This window comes from Oenanthe melanoleuca, chromosome 4, assembly GCF_029582105.1.
Source record: "Oenanthe melanoleuca isolate GR-GAL-2019-014 chromosome 4, OMel1.0, whole genome shotgun sequence".
Lineage (NCBI taxonomy): Eukaryota > Metazoa > Chordata > Aves > Passeriformes > Muscicapidae > Oenanthe > Oenanthe melanoleuca.
Window position 1 is genome coordinate 38,467,987 of NC_079337.1, and position 17,559 is coordinate 38,485,545.

Below are 17,559 nucleotides of genomic sequence, written 5' to 3' on the forward strand. Positions count from 1 at the left end.
AATGCTGGTTTCAGAAAGAAAAGTATTTCCTCTATTTTTAGATTTTTATCAACTTACATAATAAAATGCCTTATCGATAATGCAAACTGAACTTTAACAGAAAAGAAAAAATCAGTTTATCCTGTCCCACAATTGCTACATGTAATTTCTCACTGTAGAGCAACACCTAAAAACAAATCATAAAATTGAGCAGACTGTTTAAAAGGGCACAAACTAAATGCTTAGTAAACATGGGGATATTTTTTTTTTACTGATGAACAAGAAAACTGGCCCTTACAAACCAATCAGTGCATTGAAACAATATTCTTAACGAAAATAAATGCATCTCTCTCTTTAATAGACAATGATCCTGCTGCATTCTCTAAGCAGGACAGCTCAGTTTTTCCCCACTGTTAACTACAAGGACCTTACTTCATGTATGCAATTTCACTGCACATTACTTTAATACAACAGACGTCAAAATCTCCAAGAGAGTCTGGAGAAGGGAGGCATATGGTCATTTGGAGACAAGGTTGCAGAATAAAATAAATAGAATTACTAAAATAATACAGACCTTATCTGTACCAGACTGGCAATTAGCTAAAGTAAAATAACATCTTGCTGGCACATTTTTCTATTTAGGAGCAGACCCAACAGTAGGACTTAGCTGTAAATTAGTTACTTCAATGCTTGTCAGATATGTGGCCTCTGAAGTGGAATCCAAAAACTTGTTTTGCTCAGAACAAGTCCAGTACTTAATAAACATAAATTGCCCCAGAAGTATAATTCATAGAGCTAAGCACTATAAAGCTATAATGGAGAAGATAAACAGACATTAAAAAAAACCCCCCACACCCCACAAAAAAAAAAAAAAAAAGCTCTGGGTTCAAGACTTCCTCTCCACGGAAAATTTTGTTTCTTAAAGCCAGTAACTTCAAATGAAAAGAAATAAAACATTCTAGGAAACAGGCAAGGACTTGAGTTACCTAGGAATCCTAGCTGCTAAAGTAAAGAGTCATATTGCCCTATTGACGCTACACTTCTGGTGCCAGATCTTGGGAATCAGATACACATGCAAATTAATAGAGCTCATTAAGTTACCTTCTATCAGCTGAACCATGGTAACCAGCCTGGGGTACTCTTCTCCTATGGCAAATGAAAGATAAACACTCAGTAACTCACACCTGGTGTCTATACATAATGCGCTTTTCAGGCCACGACAGTCTAGGGCACCCACGGCGTACACATATCCTTCACTGATGGATCTGCTAAAAAAATCCCCAAACCAACAAACACACAAAAACAAAACTAAAGACACTAAGTTTAGGTACTTCCACGGTTAAAGAGAGGTTCCCATTCGTATTTAAATTTTGAACTCAAGTATTTAAAATATCAAGGTCCTTTTTAGGAACCCTTGAACCTTACTGGACTTTAGCCAGAGTTCACAAGGCTGTGAAGGGAAGTTAGCGGGACCTGAACGGCTGGGAAAGGGAGCTCGACATCGCCCGGACTCAGGGCAAAGCTGCATTTCGCCGGGGCACGTTCCCCGCGCTCCCAGGGCCGGGCCATGCCCCGCCACAGCTCCCCGCGCCACCCCACGCAGGGCCGCAAGCCCGCAGACAAAGAGCGGGGCGGCCGGGGTCCGCCGTGCCGGGGCGCTGCTGTCCCCTGGGGCTGCGGGGACGCGGCCGGAGCGCCCGGCCCCTGCTGGGGGCTGCTCCTGCCCCCGCGCCGGCCGAGCCCCGGGCAGAGCCCGGTGGAAGCAGGCGGGCCCTCCGGCAGCCTTGGCCTCGCTCCTGCCCCGCCGGACGCTTCCGTCCGGATCCGCGGCCGGGGCCTGCCCGGCCCAGCCCGGCGGGCAGCGCGGCCAGGGTTAACCCTGAGGAATGCGGCGGGAGGAATGTGCATGCAGATGAGATGGATGCTAATCTCATGCTAATGAGCGGCGGCCGCGGCCGCCCGGGGCTCAGCCGGGCTCCCCGCGCCCAGACGGCAGCTGGGCTCCGCCGGCAGCCCTGACCCGCCGCGGCGCGGGCGAGGGGCGGCCCGGGCATGGGGGACTGAGACCCGGCCGCGGCAGAGGGCTTCCCTGGGCTCCCGCGAGCCCCCGCTCTCGGCCCCTTCCCCGGCCCGGGTCGGGGCTTTTCCCGCTTCCCGTCTTTCTTTCTGTCCCTATGGAGCAGCTACCCCCGCCGCCCGACCATGCCTAGGAAAGCGGGGAATGGGCAGCTTCCCTTACCCGATGGCTGGGAGGAGGCGAGGGATTACGACGGCAAAGTCTTCTACATCGACCACAACACGAAGCAGACGAGCTGGATCGACCCCCGGGACAGGTGGTGCGCGGGCAGGGAGGCGGCGAGGCCCGGGCGGGCGGGGGGCTCGGGGCGGCCCGGGCGGAGGGTCCCGGGCACACCGTGCCCTCCTCCCGCCGGCACGGTACGGGATTGTTCTGAGCCTGTGGAGTGAGTTGGTGTTGGGGCGGGGAGGGAGGGAGAAGCCTGTGGAGTTCCTCCCGCAGCGGCCGGGGGTTGCCGGCATTAGGGGAGTTCCCGACAGGTACCAAAGTTTGCGGGTCCCTCCCAAACCGGAGGCGCTGGCTCCTCGCCCTCCCTCTCCCCAGGGCGCTGTGGAGTGAGGCCGCCTCCCCGCTCCGGGCTGGCGGAGCATCCCGGACACCGGCCCCCCGTGAGCCCCGCTGCCCCGGAGCGGAGTGCGGCTGCCGGGGAAGGAGCCGGGGCTGCCGGAGGCCTCGTGTGCTCGGTAGGCCTCAGCGAGCCCTTCTCCGCTCAGCCGGCAGCGGAGCCCGGCGTGCCTGCTGCCCCTCCCGGGGTAAAACTCCCGTGTAAAACTCCCTGTAACTGCTGCAGCAGCGAAGGGTGCTCGTCCCGCAGTCCCCGGGGCAGCTCTGCCGCCTGGACGCGGATGCTGTTGATAGCTAGATAAGATACCTCCTGCAAAACGTATCTTTCGTCCGAAGTGGTGCTGAAAAGTAATTAACCCCCAAAACTTTGTACATATTAGGAAATACGATGTTGCAATTGAAACCAGTGCAGTCTTATTATTAAAAAAACCCCACAAAACTTTTAAAAGACATTATAAATTTATGAAACAAGCAGCACTGAATTATAAATGAAGGCCTTGGTTTCTGTTTCTCAGGTGAACTTAGAAAAGGTGGCCGTGTTGATGCTGGCTGCGAGTTGCAGAGGGAAGTTTTGGCGAGCATCATGTGCTGTGTAAGGCCTGCTGATCAGTCTTACTTGCTATAACAGCAAATTCCAGTAGTGGCAAACTTCATGCTTAAATTCCTCTGTACTTCACAACATGTTAATTACCTTGTAAATATTAGTGAGGTGGTAAGGTACACAGGACAATGTTGTTTATTACACCTGGCATTCTTGGGTGATTTTAATGCAGGCAGTATAAAACTTCTGTCTTTACTGTCTCTAGAAATAGTGGATATTAAGTTTTGTTTCATTTTAGACCTTAAATGTGTGTTTTCAAGGGAGAGTAGACAGTATGATTGAAGTAAATGTGATATGGAATGTACTGGCTGTAATAATGCCTCAATGAGTGCACTACCAATTTAATTTAATACAGTCCGTAGTCCTGAAAAGTTCAAGACTATTCATATTTGAAGGTCTTCACTCTCATTAACAGATTAGACAGTGACACAACACTTGTGTTTGCCATCCTATAGGGATAGGATAAATATTGTTTCATTAATACCTTATAGGTGAAAGGGAAACCAAGTCCTGAGACTTTACTTCCTTAGCTCTCATTACAGATTATAAAGACCTTTTTCAGAAGAGTAGTGTTTGAAATAATTGTTAACCTGTGTCAGTCATGCAAAACAAACAAAAAGGGATTTTGCCCTAGGTACTTAAGAGAATCTATGCTTTAGTGTGCATGGCTCAGCTGTGAAGCTGAAATGCCTGCACAGAAGAGAGACCGACGAGCCCATTTCATGTGCACTTCACAGTATTTGTATTTGCAATATCACTGTTTGCAGACTGTATTTGTATTGGTGACCTGTTTTGGAAAAACTAGTAAGAAATTTATGGAAGTCTTGTGATGACTTTGCTTTAGATTCAGTTTTATCTTCCATGTGTTTAGAGAATATACATTTGGAAACCATACAGGCTGTTATTTGAGCTTGCTGTCAGAAAAGTTGAAAACTGATTTTCCAAGTTTGTCAATACAATAAAATCTGGATTAATGTTAAATTGTCAAAATGAAGGTAATGGATTCTAAAGAATGACTGAAAACATGTTGCCTTTTTTTTTCCCCCCAACTAATTTCTCTCATCGAGATCATAAAGTTTCCATGCTGTACCTGTGGAATATTATAGTACACAGGCTTCTAAAATGTTTCATTGGTAAAACAAGTGTAAAATACCTAAGTTTCTATTGACTATTCCTTCTTCTGTTTTTACACTGCATTCCCTGTATGATTACGTAGAAAAATCATGCTTGATATTCTAAAATAATTTTTATCCTCTTTGATTTAGAGGATACAGATACTGAAGACTAGTACTGTCAGACATGAGCCATATGTTTGGAAATTGCCAAGTGTATTTGAAACTTCTTTGTTACTAGTTTAAAATATTCACATCTAGAAATAAGAAGGCAGTTGAAAATGCCATATTTGAAAGCTTCTTGGAAAATTGTGTTTGTGGTTGTTTTTTACGATTTTTCTTTTCTCATGTTTTTTTCTGGAACATGTATTTGTTACTGCTTAGGTGGTGCAGGTCTGTTAATACAATTATAGCCTTGTGTACAGCTGTGGAAAAAAGCTTGCATCAGCTTCAAACTTGGGACTCAATTTTCTGTTTTGCCCACTTTATGAATCTGAATAATCCCACTGAAGTTAGAGAATCTCACACTTTTAAATGCAATAGTGACTTAGCTTCTGTTTTAGGAGTATTATGGAAGCTCAGGGGTTTTTAATGTTTTCCACTGTTCACCCATGATTTTTCTCTCCAAATACTTACTGTTCTGTACTGCTTTGTTTTGAAGGCTGATGGCCCAAAAGAGAGGGCACTTTAAGATCTATAATTCAGAGAGACATAGAGACATAAAGGCAAGAATGTGAGAGTTGTAGCAACTTACTAAATATATAGATGTGTTTTCTTTGTTCATGACTCCCTCAAGCTACAGCAAGCTGAGAACTTGCTGGTCAGACAGTTCTCTGGAGCTGGCTTATTGTAAAGCAGGGAAATAGCCCAAAGTATCAATTTTATCCTACTACTACTTGATGAAAATATTAAAAGACAACTATGGGCTGAAGAGGACGAAAGAGATGAAAAGGGGAGAAAGGGTTAGAGGAATATATAAATTTTTTTAAGTTCCCTTGAAACTCTTTCAAGTTCTTGAAATACTGAGTTATTGTAAAGTATTGCTTTGAGGATTTTTTCTGATAATTAGTAGGGGCTTGGGGTGGGTCAAGAATTTGAAAAGGAAAATTTTTCTTTTTTTTTCCTGTCATTCAACACATTTTAAGTAAGCCTCATGTTTGTTATATTCCTTAGTGGAACCAACAGAGTAATGCACCAAGGAGGAGTGAAATGGGAGATAGAAATCTCAGTAACCTGAATTTTTCAGCAGTTGGATGATGCTTGGTTTTCTTACCACGAATTAGGGTTTCTCATGTCTTGGTTTCTGCATAATAAATAGTCCAATGCACACTGCTGATCACTTTTGAGTCAAAACAGATAGTTTTTTTATAGCTTGCATAAAATGAGTTCTGCATCACAAATTCTGAAGCTGTGAGTGATCTTCATTTAAATCATTATCTGCCTTCCTGTCCCACTCCAGCCAGTGGTAAGGAATGAGATGCTATGAAAACAAAACTACCCTTTCTGTTCTCACTTTGCTTTTCACTGAGGGCTAACATCTTCTAAAATACATTTGTACATTTGAAATAGTTTATACTATACTTCTGCTAAAATGTTTCAAGAGTACTTGCTTAATTTATAACTAAGAAAGTGCTTGAGAGGCATTGGATGTGTAGAAAATCAGAGAACTTTGCAAGTTAAGAGATTGTGAAAGAGTTTGCTTTGTGAGTAGGGAATGCAGTTTCCATTGCTGCTCTATAACTTGTACTAGATTTGTCTGATTTAGAAAATTGACTAGGTTTCAGCAGTTAAATGTGGTTTCTCCCTTTTTCTGCAGAAAAGAAGGGCAGTTTGTTCCTTACCTTCTCGCTGAAACTTGCTTTCTCTTGTTTTGTGAACAACAGAGACTATGAGGACTGAAGATACTGAAGTTGTTTGAATAGGGGGACTTTCATCCCGTCTCTTTCCTGGACATTGCTGTAGCTCAGGGCTGCATGGTAAAAGACTTTTATTCACAGCAGAAATAGGAGTCATATAAGACACTGGGCTCATTAAAGGTAACAAATTAGAGGCAAGCAGAAATGAAATAACATGGTGAGAGGCATCATCAGAGACTCAGAAATACACCTGGATTGATTCTTTCATGTATGTAAGAAAGCTGTGCTGTGACAGATGAATAAAATAGTGTTAGTTATTACAGTTTGAAAGGGATTGATCTTAATTCTAAGTTCTAACCTCAATATTGATAATTTAACACTACAGCAACTACCTGATAAAGGCCTTTGTTTAGGCTGCTGCTTGCTAAAAATGAGTTTAATGGCAAACCATCACTGGTTTCTCACATAATTTCTCATTCCCTTTCTATATTCCCTTGTTTGATAGTAACTGAGGAAGGCTTTTATGTGTTTGATGGTGGAGCTGCAAAATAATTGTTTCAATATACTTTATGACATTTGAGCCTTAATAAGCAATAGTCAACTTGCTCTTTTGAAAAATCAGTAGAGAATCCTTTGATGGCACTCCAAGATGTACAGCTTGCAATAATCCTGTATTGAGATAGGGCAACCATTTTTTCCCCAAATATCTTTTTCTTCCCTGTTTCATCCTGTAGTATCATTTGCTGGTTTTTATCCTAATTCCACCTAATTTATTCCTGCCTCCTTGTCTGCTCAGGAATGTGCATGCTCCCTGTGAAACTATTTAATTCTGATTTCAGTGACGGGTTGAGGACTGTTTTTACTTAATTGATCTATATTTATTCAAAATAAAACCCATTATGCAAGTACTGAACATGCAATGAGAGACAAGCTGTGTCTGAAGCTCTGACATCTTCATTTGTTTATCCAGTGTAAAGTAGAATTCTAATATTTCAGTGCTACTATAGCTGTGATAGAATCAGACAGTGTTAAAATACAAAGTGATTGTGTATGTGAGTTTTTTAACCAGTCTGTCATTTGCATGGGGCTGTGTGTTGTTGATTTTAGCATTAGTGAAAATGGCTGTGGTAACTCCGAGATAACGCTTTTATTCTTTATTTCTCTAGAAGTGATAGAGCTGCACTGTGTCTTTCATCTCAGAGCATGTGAAGTTAACAAGTCAGGAAATGCTGGGGAGTATTTGCTTATGTGTGCAAAGTATGTGCTGCTGGTCACAGCCAAGAACTGTGACCTGGTATATGAAGTGGGACAAGTTCTATAGCCTGTGGTTTGTGCAGACCTCTGTCTGTAGTACCTGCCTACTAGAGCTGTTTTGATCAAAACCTATCTTGACTAACTGGACTAGTACTCCTGAAAGTAATGGAAAAGATTGAAAATGGACAAATAAATATTTACATACAGTAATATTTCCATGGTGATACACTTTCAGAAAGGCATGAATGGAAATGATGCTAAGATCCCACATCTGTTATGCTGTGGTGTTTAAGTTCTTATGAATTAAAGCATGGAAGGGAAGTAGAAAAGTATTCCAGCCTACTGAGTCCAGACTGGCATGGTTCTGCTTACATGTCCTCCTTCTGCCACCAAAACTGAACCCAGGAGATGATTTGGCTAAAATGAACCTCATTGTTTTTAGGGTTGTTTTCCAGCAGAATCAGCGTGTTGTGTTGCTGACTGGGTACTAATGCTAGTGTGAGCCAGGAGGCAAGTCCAGAGCTGGGAGCAAAAGGGGAGAATGGTGCTGTAGAAATCAGGATGTAGATCAGTCCTAGTTGTCATGGAACTATTGTCTTACGTGTCCATTTCTGTTGTTGAGTGTGTCTATTGTTTTCTTGTGCATTTCTTTTTTTAGATGAGCCAGTAGTAAAACTGTCACAGATGTCCTGATTCTAAAGATGTTTTCTGTCACCAAGAAACCTTTACGATGCAGGATTTTTTACTGACCTTTTGAATGTTTGTTGCTGTGAAGCTTGTGTTAAAGAGAAATGTTGTCATTGCATGGTTGCAGAATTAGAAGCTGTTTTTTGGGAATGTGCTGCTGTTGACAATATGCTTATGAATAGCTAATTTTTACTGCTTATGAAAGTAGGTAAGAAATTCTCTGACTTAGTTGCATTTTGTTTCTAATTATTCGTAAAATGTGTTTTATGCTCAGGTGCAAAGTGTCTCACCACAATGATAGTGTAATTCAAGATTTTTAATGTCTTATTGTGTGAAGCAAACTGAAGCCATTTGTCTTCCTGCATTTGAGGTCGTCATCTGTATCGACAGCTTGACTTGTCCTTCATTTGGAAGGAGCTGGTAATGGCTGAAAAGGGGTTATACAGTAGTTATGGTTTTCCTTTTGTATTTTTTCAGTAGTTTGAAGTGATTTGTATTGTGGATGTAGGTTTTGGGTCTTTTAAATAGCACACATGGGATATTGATGAGTACTATTGCTCTTCCCAGTGACTTTTTCTGTTAATTATGGTGAGGTTCCTACCTGATGAAGTCAATCACTGACTCTTCTTTTTAAAAGAACTACTTGGGGGAGAGATGTTTAGCTGTACTTTTTAAAAGCTAATTTGCTTTTGGCATTATTTTGTTAGGACTTGTGGCCTAGAAGCAGTCTGTCAGTTTGTTCTGTGGACTGAAACAATCAATTGCATCTTACAGAACAAGATCAGATGCTGTCCTTTGAACTTGGATACTGTTTGTATTTGAAGAAAGAGCAACTTTATCTCATCAACTCTGAATACATATTGTATTCAAAGTAATTGTGTGGGTATGTAAAGATACATTATCTTGTGACAGCAAACTTGAACTTCTGTATACTCTTGCTGTGTACAATACAATATTTCAAGTTGGACCTGCTTTGATATGTGCTATTTTTCTCAATTCATGAAATAAAGCTTCAATCTTTATTTGAAAAACAAAAAGAACAACCTACTAAAATGCCTTCCATAATATGCTGATGGATCTGGTAATCATGCTTTAAGTGTCTAGAAATACCAGTATTTTTTGACTTTTGGTACAGAGGGAAAGATCTAGGATAATCTGTATTTTAACTAAACCCTGTGAGGACACACTTTTTATATTAGCAACTTTCTCCTGCTGTTAATGAAGGAATACTACTTTACACACTTACTGTTTCCTTTAAAAGTACTTTCAAGTGCTAAACTGTAGTCTTGTCCAGATAAGCTTATTTTAAGGCTTACAGATCTGACCAGTGAAGAATTCTTACTCTGATTCAATGCCTGGCTCTTTGCTTGTAAGAGCTTACCTCCCTCATAGAGCTAGGAATGTCTGCCTGGGAATGGGGCTGTTTTTAATCATATGGCAGATGAACTTTTGATAGTCTGCAAATTGTGTACAAGCACATCATGCCATATGGCAGAAAATATGCCCAATGCATGATGAATGTCGCCTGCCTTTTAGCTAAGTGGCAGGCGTATGTCTTAGCAGCATCTTGTCAGGGTGGCTTTGACCAAAGCACAGGTGTCCCCTGTCGTGTAGCTGCATGGCAGTGTTTTTATTGGGATCACACTATGGAGGAATAATTCTGGTCTCTTCTGCCTGTCACTCGCTAGGACACTTCTGGGCAGGGTATTTGCTATGTCGTTCTCTCAATGCTTCCAAAATGGGAGGTATGACCCACTTTGGCTAAAAACGTGGGCATTTTAACTTTACTCCCTGTCCATGATGGACTGCACAAAATTGTCAGGGAAAGACAATTATTTATTCTTGATGGAGGAACAATGGAATGGGGTTTTCTCCTTTGTCTAGTGCTGTCAATGGTTAAACTGCAGTGTAGCCCAGAAATGTGTCTCCTGAGAGGCCATGATTACCTGATCTACAAGGAGTACTCTTATTCAAAGCTTAGTCCCTTCATTCTTTAATGCACATTTTCTTGATTATGCAAAAAATGTCTGTGTAGGTTTAAACTTTTTGCTCTTCACCAAGGTTAACAAAATGTCTCTGTGAAAACTCTTAATTCCTCTTAGAAATAACCCTGTACAAACCAGTTAAAAACCAGTTTGCGTCAGAGATGTGATTCAGATTTATGTGGTAGAGTTTTGAAATGCTGTTATTAGCCAAATAACTGTATTTTTAAAATGCTGTTATTTAGCACATAGTGTCATCATGTGGTTTGATTCGTGTTCCTGAACCATTCTGACTGTAGCCTGACTCTTGCAGAGCCTAACTGAGGGGTTGCTGGCTTTGGCTTCTGTTCTGCAAAGTACTCAGTGTCAGTGGAGAAAGATTTATAGTACAGGAAGGCTGAAATAGCTGGGAGATGAACTGGAGAGGGAATATTTGGATGTTCTTCTTAGTTTTGGGAAGGCAATGGGAAAAGTAGGACATGAAGTGATATCTGATGGACTTTGCTTCTATGAAATAGTCTGTGGTTACTACTACTTACGAAGCTTCTTTAGATTTAGTCTTTGGTATGTTCGTAAGAGATGCCCGTGATACCAAGTTTCCTTATGAGCTAAGTGACATTTTTGTTTCATAGATTATTCACCAGTTAAGTGTACTTCTGTTGTCATATGTGTGTTGTTACTTTGGATGTGATTTAAATTTTAAGACATTTTGTCTGTTCTGGTTTACACTGTGAATACGCAGCTTGAGGATCTCCGTATACATTGTTTCTTGTAGAGTGTGAAATAATCTACTTTTATTTTTATATTATTTTTTAAGAGAGAGAGCAAAAATACTCTTTCCTGAGAAACTCAGAAGACTTCAGAAGTTTAGGAGCTCAAGTAGGAAGCATTTTCTCAGTAGAAATGTATTAACACATTACTTGTGTTCTTAATTTATTGTTAAAACTGTGACAGAAGTCAGGGTCTGCCTAAGGGTTCTATGAGTGGCTCTAAGGCCACTGTCCATGCAAATCTGTTCTCCCTATTCCCAAGACCTATACAATGTATACTCAGTGCAGTCACATGTGACAGAAAAGAAAGATCAGGTCTTTTTCAGTTCATTCTGTTAGTACTGTCTTAATTTGTCCTCATCTTGTACAGCAATTTGTAATAAATTCTAGGTTATGACCTTGAAAATGTTATTTGTGACTGTGTTTTTTCTGAGGTTTTTTTTAGTTACATTCCCAGTAATGGAAAATTTTATTGTGTGCAGGATCTGACCCAAATGATATTTTGGGTCTTTTGTTGCTTGAGACTTTTAGTATGAAGTGCAAAGACTTGCATGTAGCCCCCCTTTTTAGTTTGGAAGGACGTGTACCGTGGAAATGAGTTCTAGTTTGGAATACTATGGACTTCTCTCAGAAAGATCTACAAAATAAGTTATGGTATGAGTTTAAGACACAAAACTATTTAGCATTACATTCCAGAATGAACAGACAAACTGACAAAACTGGCATTAGAATGTCCATAGGGTTGGAGTAAGATTAAGAAATCTTACTATCCTCAGATGACGTGATCTGTGAGGGTCTGACTTAAATCTCACAAATTTCACGCTTCTGAAGTAAGTGACAGTGTTCCCTTTAATGTATGGATTAATTAATTAATTGATTGATTTGAAATGTAGATATGTGGAGAAACTCCAAAAGGCAATGTCTTTTTTTCTGCATTTTCAAGTCTTAATGTTGCTGGTCAGTAGGAGTTTTGTCAAAGTTTTTTATATTTCTCACAGTCTTTTGCAGTTTGCAGCTTTGTTTTGTGCAGAAGTAGCAGGCTTTAGTGAGCTATAGAATGAGGAAGGATCATTTGAAATGGAAGTATAAAATATTTAAAATATATTTGGCTCAAGTATTGAGGAGTAAATGGGCATATGTAAGAGAATGCAATTCAAGGCAGCAATCTGACAAGGAATTGAGACATGACCTCTTTCTTTCATGTTGTGAGTATTGCAATGTTTGAAATGAACTGCTAACACATTTACGGCCATTCTAATGAACAGGAGCATGCTATGGATGTGAATAATCATCTGAAACATCTACAGGACGTTCCTGAAATAGTGTTTAAATGACTGGAGATATTATGGGATGCAGGAAAGTATACAAATACTATAAGCCTTTTAGTCAGGCTGACCTGGTCAGTAGTTTACTACTGCAGCAAGTAAGGCTGACTATGCAGGATTATTTAGTACACAGTAAACAGATGTTCTGTTCAAGTTTCTGAACTCTGCATATTCTTTTATGGGTGTTTTTTTGTTTGGTTTGGGGTTTTTGGTTGGGTTTTTTTGTTTATCTCTTTTATTGATAATCCCTAGGCTCATATTTTATATCTACTCTTGGAGAGAAAGTGAACTGAGATTTGAAGTTGCTAAGGGCTTGTTGGTTAAGTAGCTGTTAACTAAATTAATGATGCTATGGTTGAGAAGGTGAATGAATTGCTGATAGTAAAAGAAATTATTATGGTGTTATGGATTCTGTTTTTTCATTCTTGCTTTTGTTCTTGTTTGCTTATGTGGTGGTTGTTCTGGCTCACTTGCTAGCATGACTTACAATGATGTAAAATGAGCCACAGGCTTCTGTGCTGTAGCAGGTTGCTGATTTGCAACCTTGGCTGGCCTGTTGGCTCATAAATGAAAGACATCAAAACTCTATTTTTCCGGGCAAAATTTTGGCAAGAAAATGAGCTTGGAAGACAAATGTAGAACAGTTAGAGATTTTGAATACAATCTATTGAGAGTAAAGTCTCATAAATAGCTATTTTGTAATACTGTATTTGAAGTTTTTTAAAATGGCCAGTAATTAGAACTTTGAATGCCCTCTTTCTACTTAGGTGCCATAAGTACCCATCTCTTTAAGACTTGCAGAAATATTGGCGCTGCACTGATGATGAACACAGTAACATTCAGATACTTTGAAAAGTTTCATGTGGCTTTTATGGTAGTGATGTCCTGATGGGTATTTTGGTTATGTAATAACTTAGTAATTAACTTAAAATATGGATGATTGGATACTTGTTAAAAATTTTAATGGGCAAGAAGCTTAAAGGGTCCTGATTTAAGAATGGTTGTATCTAAACAGAAGTATGAACCCATAGCCTGCAAATCTAGTCCCATGGTCACCTGAACTGTAGTCCTGCCCATAATAGGTCATAGATCTCTTTTGAACCATCTGACCCAGAAGTCAACATTAAGAGATGGGAGCAGTACTTCAGCAAGTTTCTCTTCATTATAGTACCCAGAGGTTGGAAACACTCTGAAACCACACTTTTCCCAGTTGAGATGTACCCAAAGAGCATTACCTCTGTTTCTCCTTGGAGTATCTCCTTTGGCTGTGAATCAGCCTGACATCACTGGATGATGAAAAAAGAATATTGGGAAGGTAAAATCTTTCAAAATGCTCATCTCTATACTGTGTGATGTTTTGTCTTTTCAAGAATGCTTACACTGAAGTCATAGAATTCTGAGCTAATCAAGGAGCATAAATAAGCTTCCTGCTGCTGTGTACAAACTCATCAAGGCCCAGGTGAGGCCATTTAGGGATAGATTTTTTCCTCTAGTGTTTCTTTAGAGCAGATCCTCTAGATCTTTGGATCTGCTGTAGAAATATCCTAAGAATATTCCTGGTAATAGAAATCAGATATCAAGTTGGAAGGCAGGAGAGTGGGTAGAGAGTCTATATCGCGAATAACAGTCTTTATTTTCAATTATTTTTTAAATAAAAAGAAGCAAGCACAAAATTTTACAAAATCCATGTTTACTTTTCTATTTCAGAGAAACAGTGCATTACTTGTATTTCAGTTCTACCTCTTTGCTTGAGATATTTGATTTTCATTTGTTTCAGACAGTAAAATGGTTCATGGGGCAGTATTTGGCTGACACTTGTCAGTTTGTGTGGTCTGATGAATTGTGTGAGAGAGAACTGAAACTGGCAGACTCTGAAGCTTTGAGTTTGTGAATAAAATTTTGTGCTAGTAGAGGCTGAAGGTATTTCCCTTTCCCGTGTTCCTTCTATTTGACACCCCCCTTCAGTCATACTACAGATCTGTGCAAATTTGTTGAGCATCAGAGTAAAAGGGTTTAAAAGTGGTAAGAACAAAGATGAAAAAGATCAAAAGATCATTAAAAATCAAAGCACAACAAAAAAAAGCATATAGTACTTTTGCATCAGCAAAAAGTCAATCAAACTTTTTTTATAAAAGTAATTATTATTTTGAAAAAATTTTGAAAAAGTTTGAGAAGTTTGATTACCTGAACAATCCCTGCAAGTTGTGGAGACTAAGGATAAATTAGGTATTGAATGTGTACCACATGAGTACTGACTTTGGTCTTCCATACAAATGTTAAAGTAACAGCAGGCAACTGATGATTTTTTTTTTTTCAATAGAAACCACAGCTATAGCTGTAAATAGAATGTAAATAGAATTAATACTGTTTATTGAAACTGATGGGCCAATATATAATTTGCATCCCAGAAGACCCTTAAAATTTTTTGCAAATGGAATTGAAATTATTTACTGCATCAGAAAAAAAAGTTGGTAGTGTAGCCTGGGATTTGTGGGCAAACACTGGAATAGGTTACCCTGAATGCTTGTGGGCATGACTCAGAGCACTGTGGTCTGGTTTCAGAATTGTCTGCATTGAGCAGTATGTTGGACTACATAACCTCCAGATGTTCCTTTCCTTCATTTTTTACTAGGCATGTGTGGGTAAATGCAGCTTTATTAGTGTTAGATCATCTAATTAACTAGACATCATATTTTGGACAAAGATACTGGTTTTGGCAAGGTGAAGTGTTGTTGTAATCTGTTTAAATGCAAGCAAAGTACTTTTTACTCTATCCAACATGAAGTCCTTAATCCCAAACATCAGTGCCTTTAAATGACAAATTACATGATCAAATAGCTGTGGGACAAGGAGACTAAAATGTGCTGTATTGGAATGGGAATTATAGGGGTGGTTGGAGATTTTAAGTGCTGTTTAGCAGCATAATGTTCAGTAGTGTCTAAAGAGATTTAAAGATTCAGTTTGCTGTAGCTATTGATTCTACAAGTAAAAATGTAGAAATTAAATTTCTTTGTCACTTTAAAAACCAGCTCTGCTCTATTTGGTATCAATGTAGGCCTCTAATACCCTGGACTTACCGTGTACTTATAATAATTTGAATTTTGGAATTTGGTGAGGAAAATATGTGTTACATCTAATGGTACCTCACAGATACCTCTGTATGGGGTACATAATTTGCTGCCTAATGTTAAACTTACTACTGAATGTACTAGAAACATCTTGTTACAATTTTTTTTCCTCCTTCCTTCAAATTTGACTTTGGAAGAGACAGCATTTTAAAGTTTGTTCCAGAAGGCACTTTGAGGAATGGATGATTGAAGACAACTCTCCTGAATGGCACCTTGCTGTACTTCATAGATCATAACAGCTTTTATTCACCACTGTGATGGTTTTTTGAATTACTACCTGTGGATGAATACTTGAAAGAATTGGTCTGCTGGCTACATATTTGGTTTGATTGAGGGCTATCTTTAAGTTGCCTTTAAATTACCTGGGGTTCTTGATGATCCTAGCATTTTCTTATCTTTTTTATACTACATGGTTTGTTTTGTTTCTTAAATTCTTGCAGTTTTAGGAAGAATAGTAATTCTATCTTTAATTTACTTTTTGTTTTTAAAATTGTCATTTCAAGCTAAGATGTACAGAAATGCTTCTTTAGCAAATGATGGTTCCTGCTTATTTTGCATCATTCTTTCAATGGAAGTCATAAATTATGTAATGAATAATTATTATACTAATAGCTGCTGATGGACTGAAAACTGTTTAATTTATAGGAGATACATTTGTTATAGGGATAGCTCCAAGTGATATACATAACAGTGTGTACAAAAGCAAAACTGCTTTAATAGTTTATTGAAACTATCAATTAGGCAGTAGTGTGCTACAGGGACATTTAATTGAACTGTCACTAATAAGCCAGGCAGAAGAAAAAGGAAAAAAAATGAGTGTCTGAAGACAAACTGACAGTTGAAGTTGGTTAAAATATTTAAATAAACATACCGTTTTTTAAAAGAAGTTACAGTGTTGATAAGTCTGTATAGAACATTCCATTCTTCTGGTGTGATGAAAAATTTGTGTCAGAGGCTCTCTTGAGAGTGTAAAAACAGGGAGTAGTTTATTGCTTGTTAGCCAGTGTAGTGGTCAGGAATGTGAAAAAGTCAGATTCCAATCACTTTCCTGACTTGGAATGGCTTAGTGCTATTGAAAAGCCACATTCCCTGAATGAATGAAATGGAAGAGGTACCTGAGCATCCCACTTCTGTTTCCTGAGCTGCCATAACCCAAGGAAACAGGAAAATCCAGTTCTCAGTTTTGAAAATGGATCAGTTTGAAAACCTTGAGAGGGGAAAAGCAGACAAATAAATAAAAAGAAACTATGCTGTTAAAATTCCTGTGGAATGTAATCATTGTCCCCTAGATAGCATTGGGAGGTGTGTCTCTCACTAGAAACATTTAACCAATCAAGGACTGTCCATGATCTATGTAAATTCCTCTCAGATTTTTATCAACCGCAGTTCCCAGCTTCAGCTGCCACATCCTGAGTGCCCTCTGTTCCTGGTACTTGATCTTTCCTCTTCACATTCAGAAAACAGCTTGAGCGAATAAGCAGAAGACAGTGTGATGAAAAGAGTGGGTCTTAGCCTGTTTGATTATCCACTCTGTCTGTGTGAATAGTATGGAATAAATAAAAGGTAGGTGAGGGTGATGGCAGCGGGAGGATGCAGCATTTTTCAATGCCCTGAAATCCACAGTACATTTTAGCTTGTTGGCAACTTAACAGCACTACTAAGGTTGGTAGTGACTGGCAGAAGGAGTGTGATTTGCATTGTGTGGTTCTTGTTAGTTCTGCTTTTTGGGCCACAACAGCAAAACAGAAGGAAACAAAGACATGAAGGTCGGGGCTGAGGTGTTCAAGTCTTTGTATTGTCATAGTGGGGAGCTTGCAGGCTACAAACATCTCCCCTAACCTCAGCTGAGGGATTTCCCTGACCCCTCTCTACCTCATTCTGCACCTAGTGACTGCAAATCATGCTCTGCAAAAAGTACTCTGTCCCACTTTGCTCCTCTGACAGATGGACTCTGCAGCCTTTCTGCCTAGTATGTGTATCTCAGGAGCAGCACACTGCATTAATCTTCTTGCCTGTCCCTCCTGTCCCTGTGGTTACCCATTCTACAGCACACTCTCAGTTACAGCCATTCATAAGGATTGGGGCCATTTATAAAGGACTTTGGTTATAACTTAAGCATAGGAAATGTCCTTACAGTAAAGGCCCTTTGGACATCAATTAAGATTCCTAGTCAGGTTTGTGAAAGGAAGAGATTTTGTCTTCCCAAACCCCAGTGAAAGAATCA

The 17,559-nt window shown here is 39.8% G+C and overlaps 1 protein-coding gene across 4 annotated transcripts in view; it reads left to right on the top strand.

Annotated features, from left to right (window-relative positions):
- Positions 1-1,916: 1,916 nt before the first annotated feature.
- Positions 1,917-17,559, top strand: part of WWC2 (WW and C2 domain containing 2) — a 93,339-nt gene continuing 77,696 nt past the window's right edge. The window contains exons 1-2 of one of the 4 annotated variants that reach the window (XM_056490974.1): positions 2,236-2,312; positions 3,136-3,212. In XM_056490974.1, coding sequence (XP_056346949.1) covers positions 3,163-3,212 — 50 coding nt within the window. In that variant the 5' untranslated portion in view covers positions 2,236-2,312; positions 3,136-3,162. Of the gene's footprint in view, positions 2,316-3,135; positions 3,213-16,814; positions 16,899-17,559 lie in introns of those variants that run through there. The other 3 variants (XM_056490972.1, XM_056490973.1, XM_056490976.1) reach the window with 3 other exon arrangements.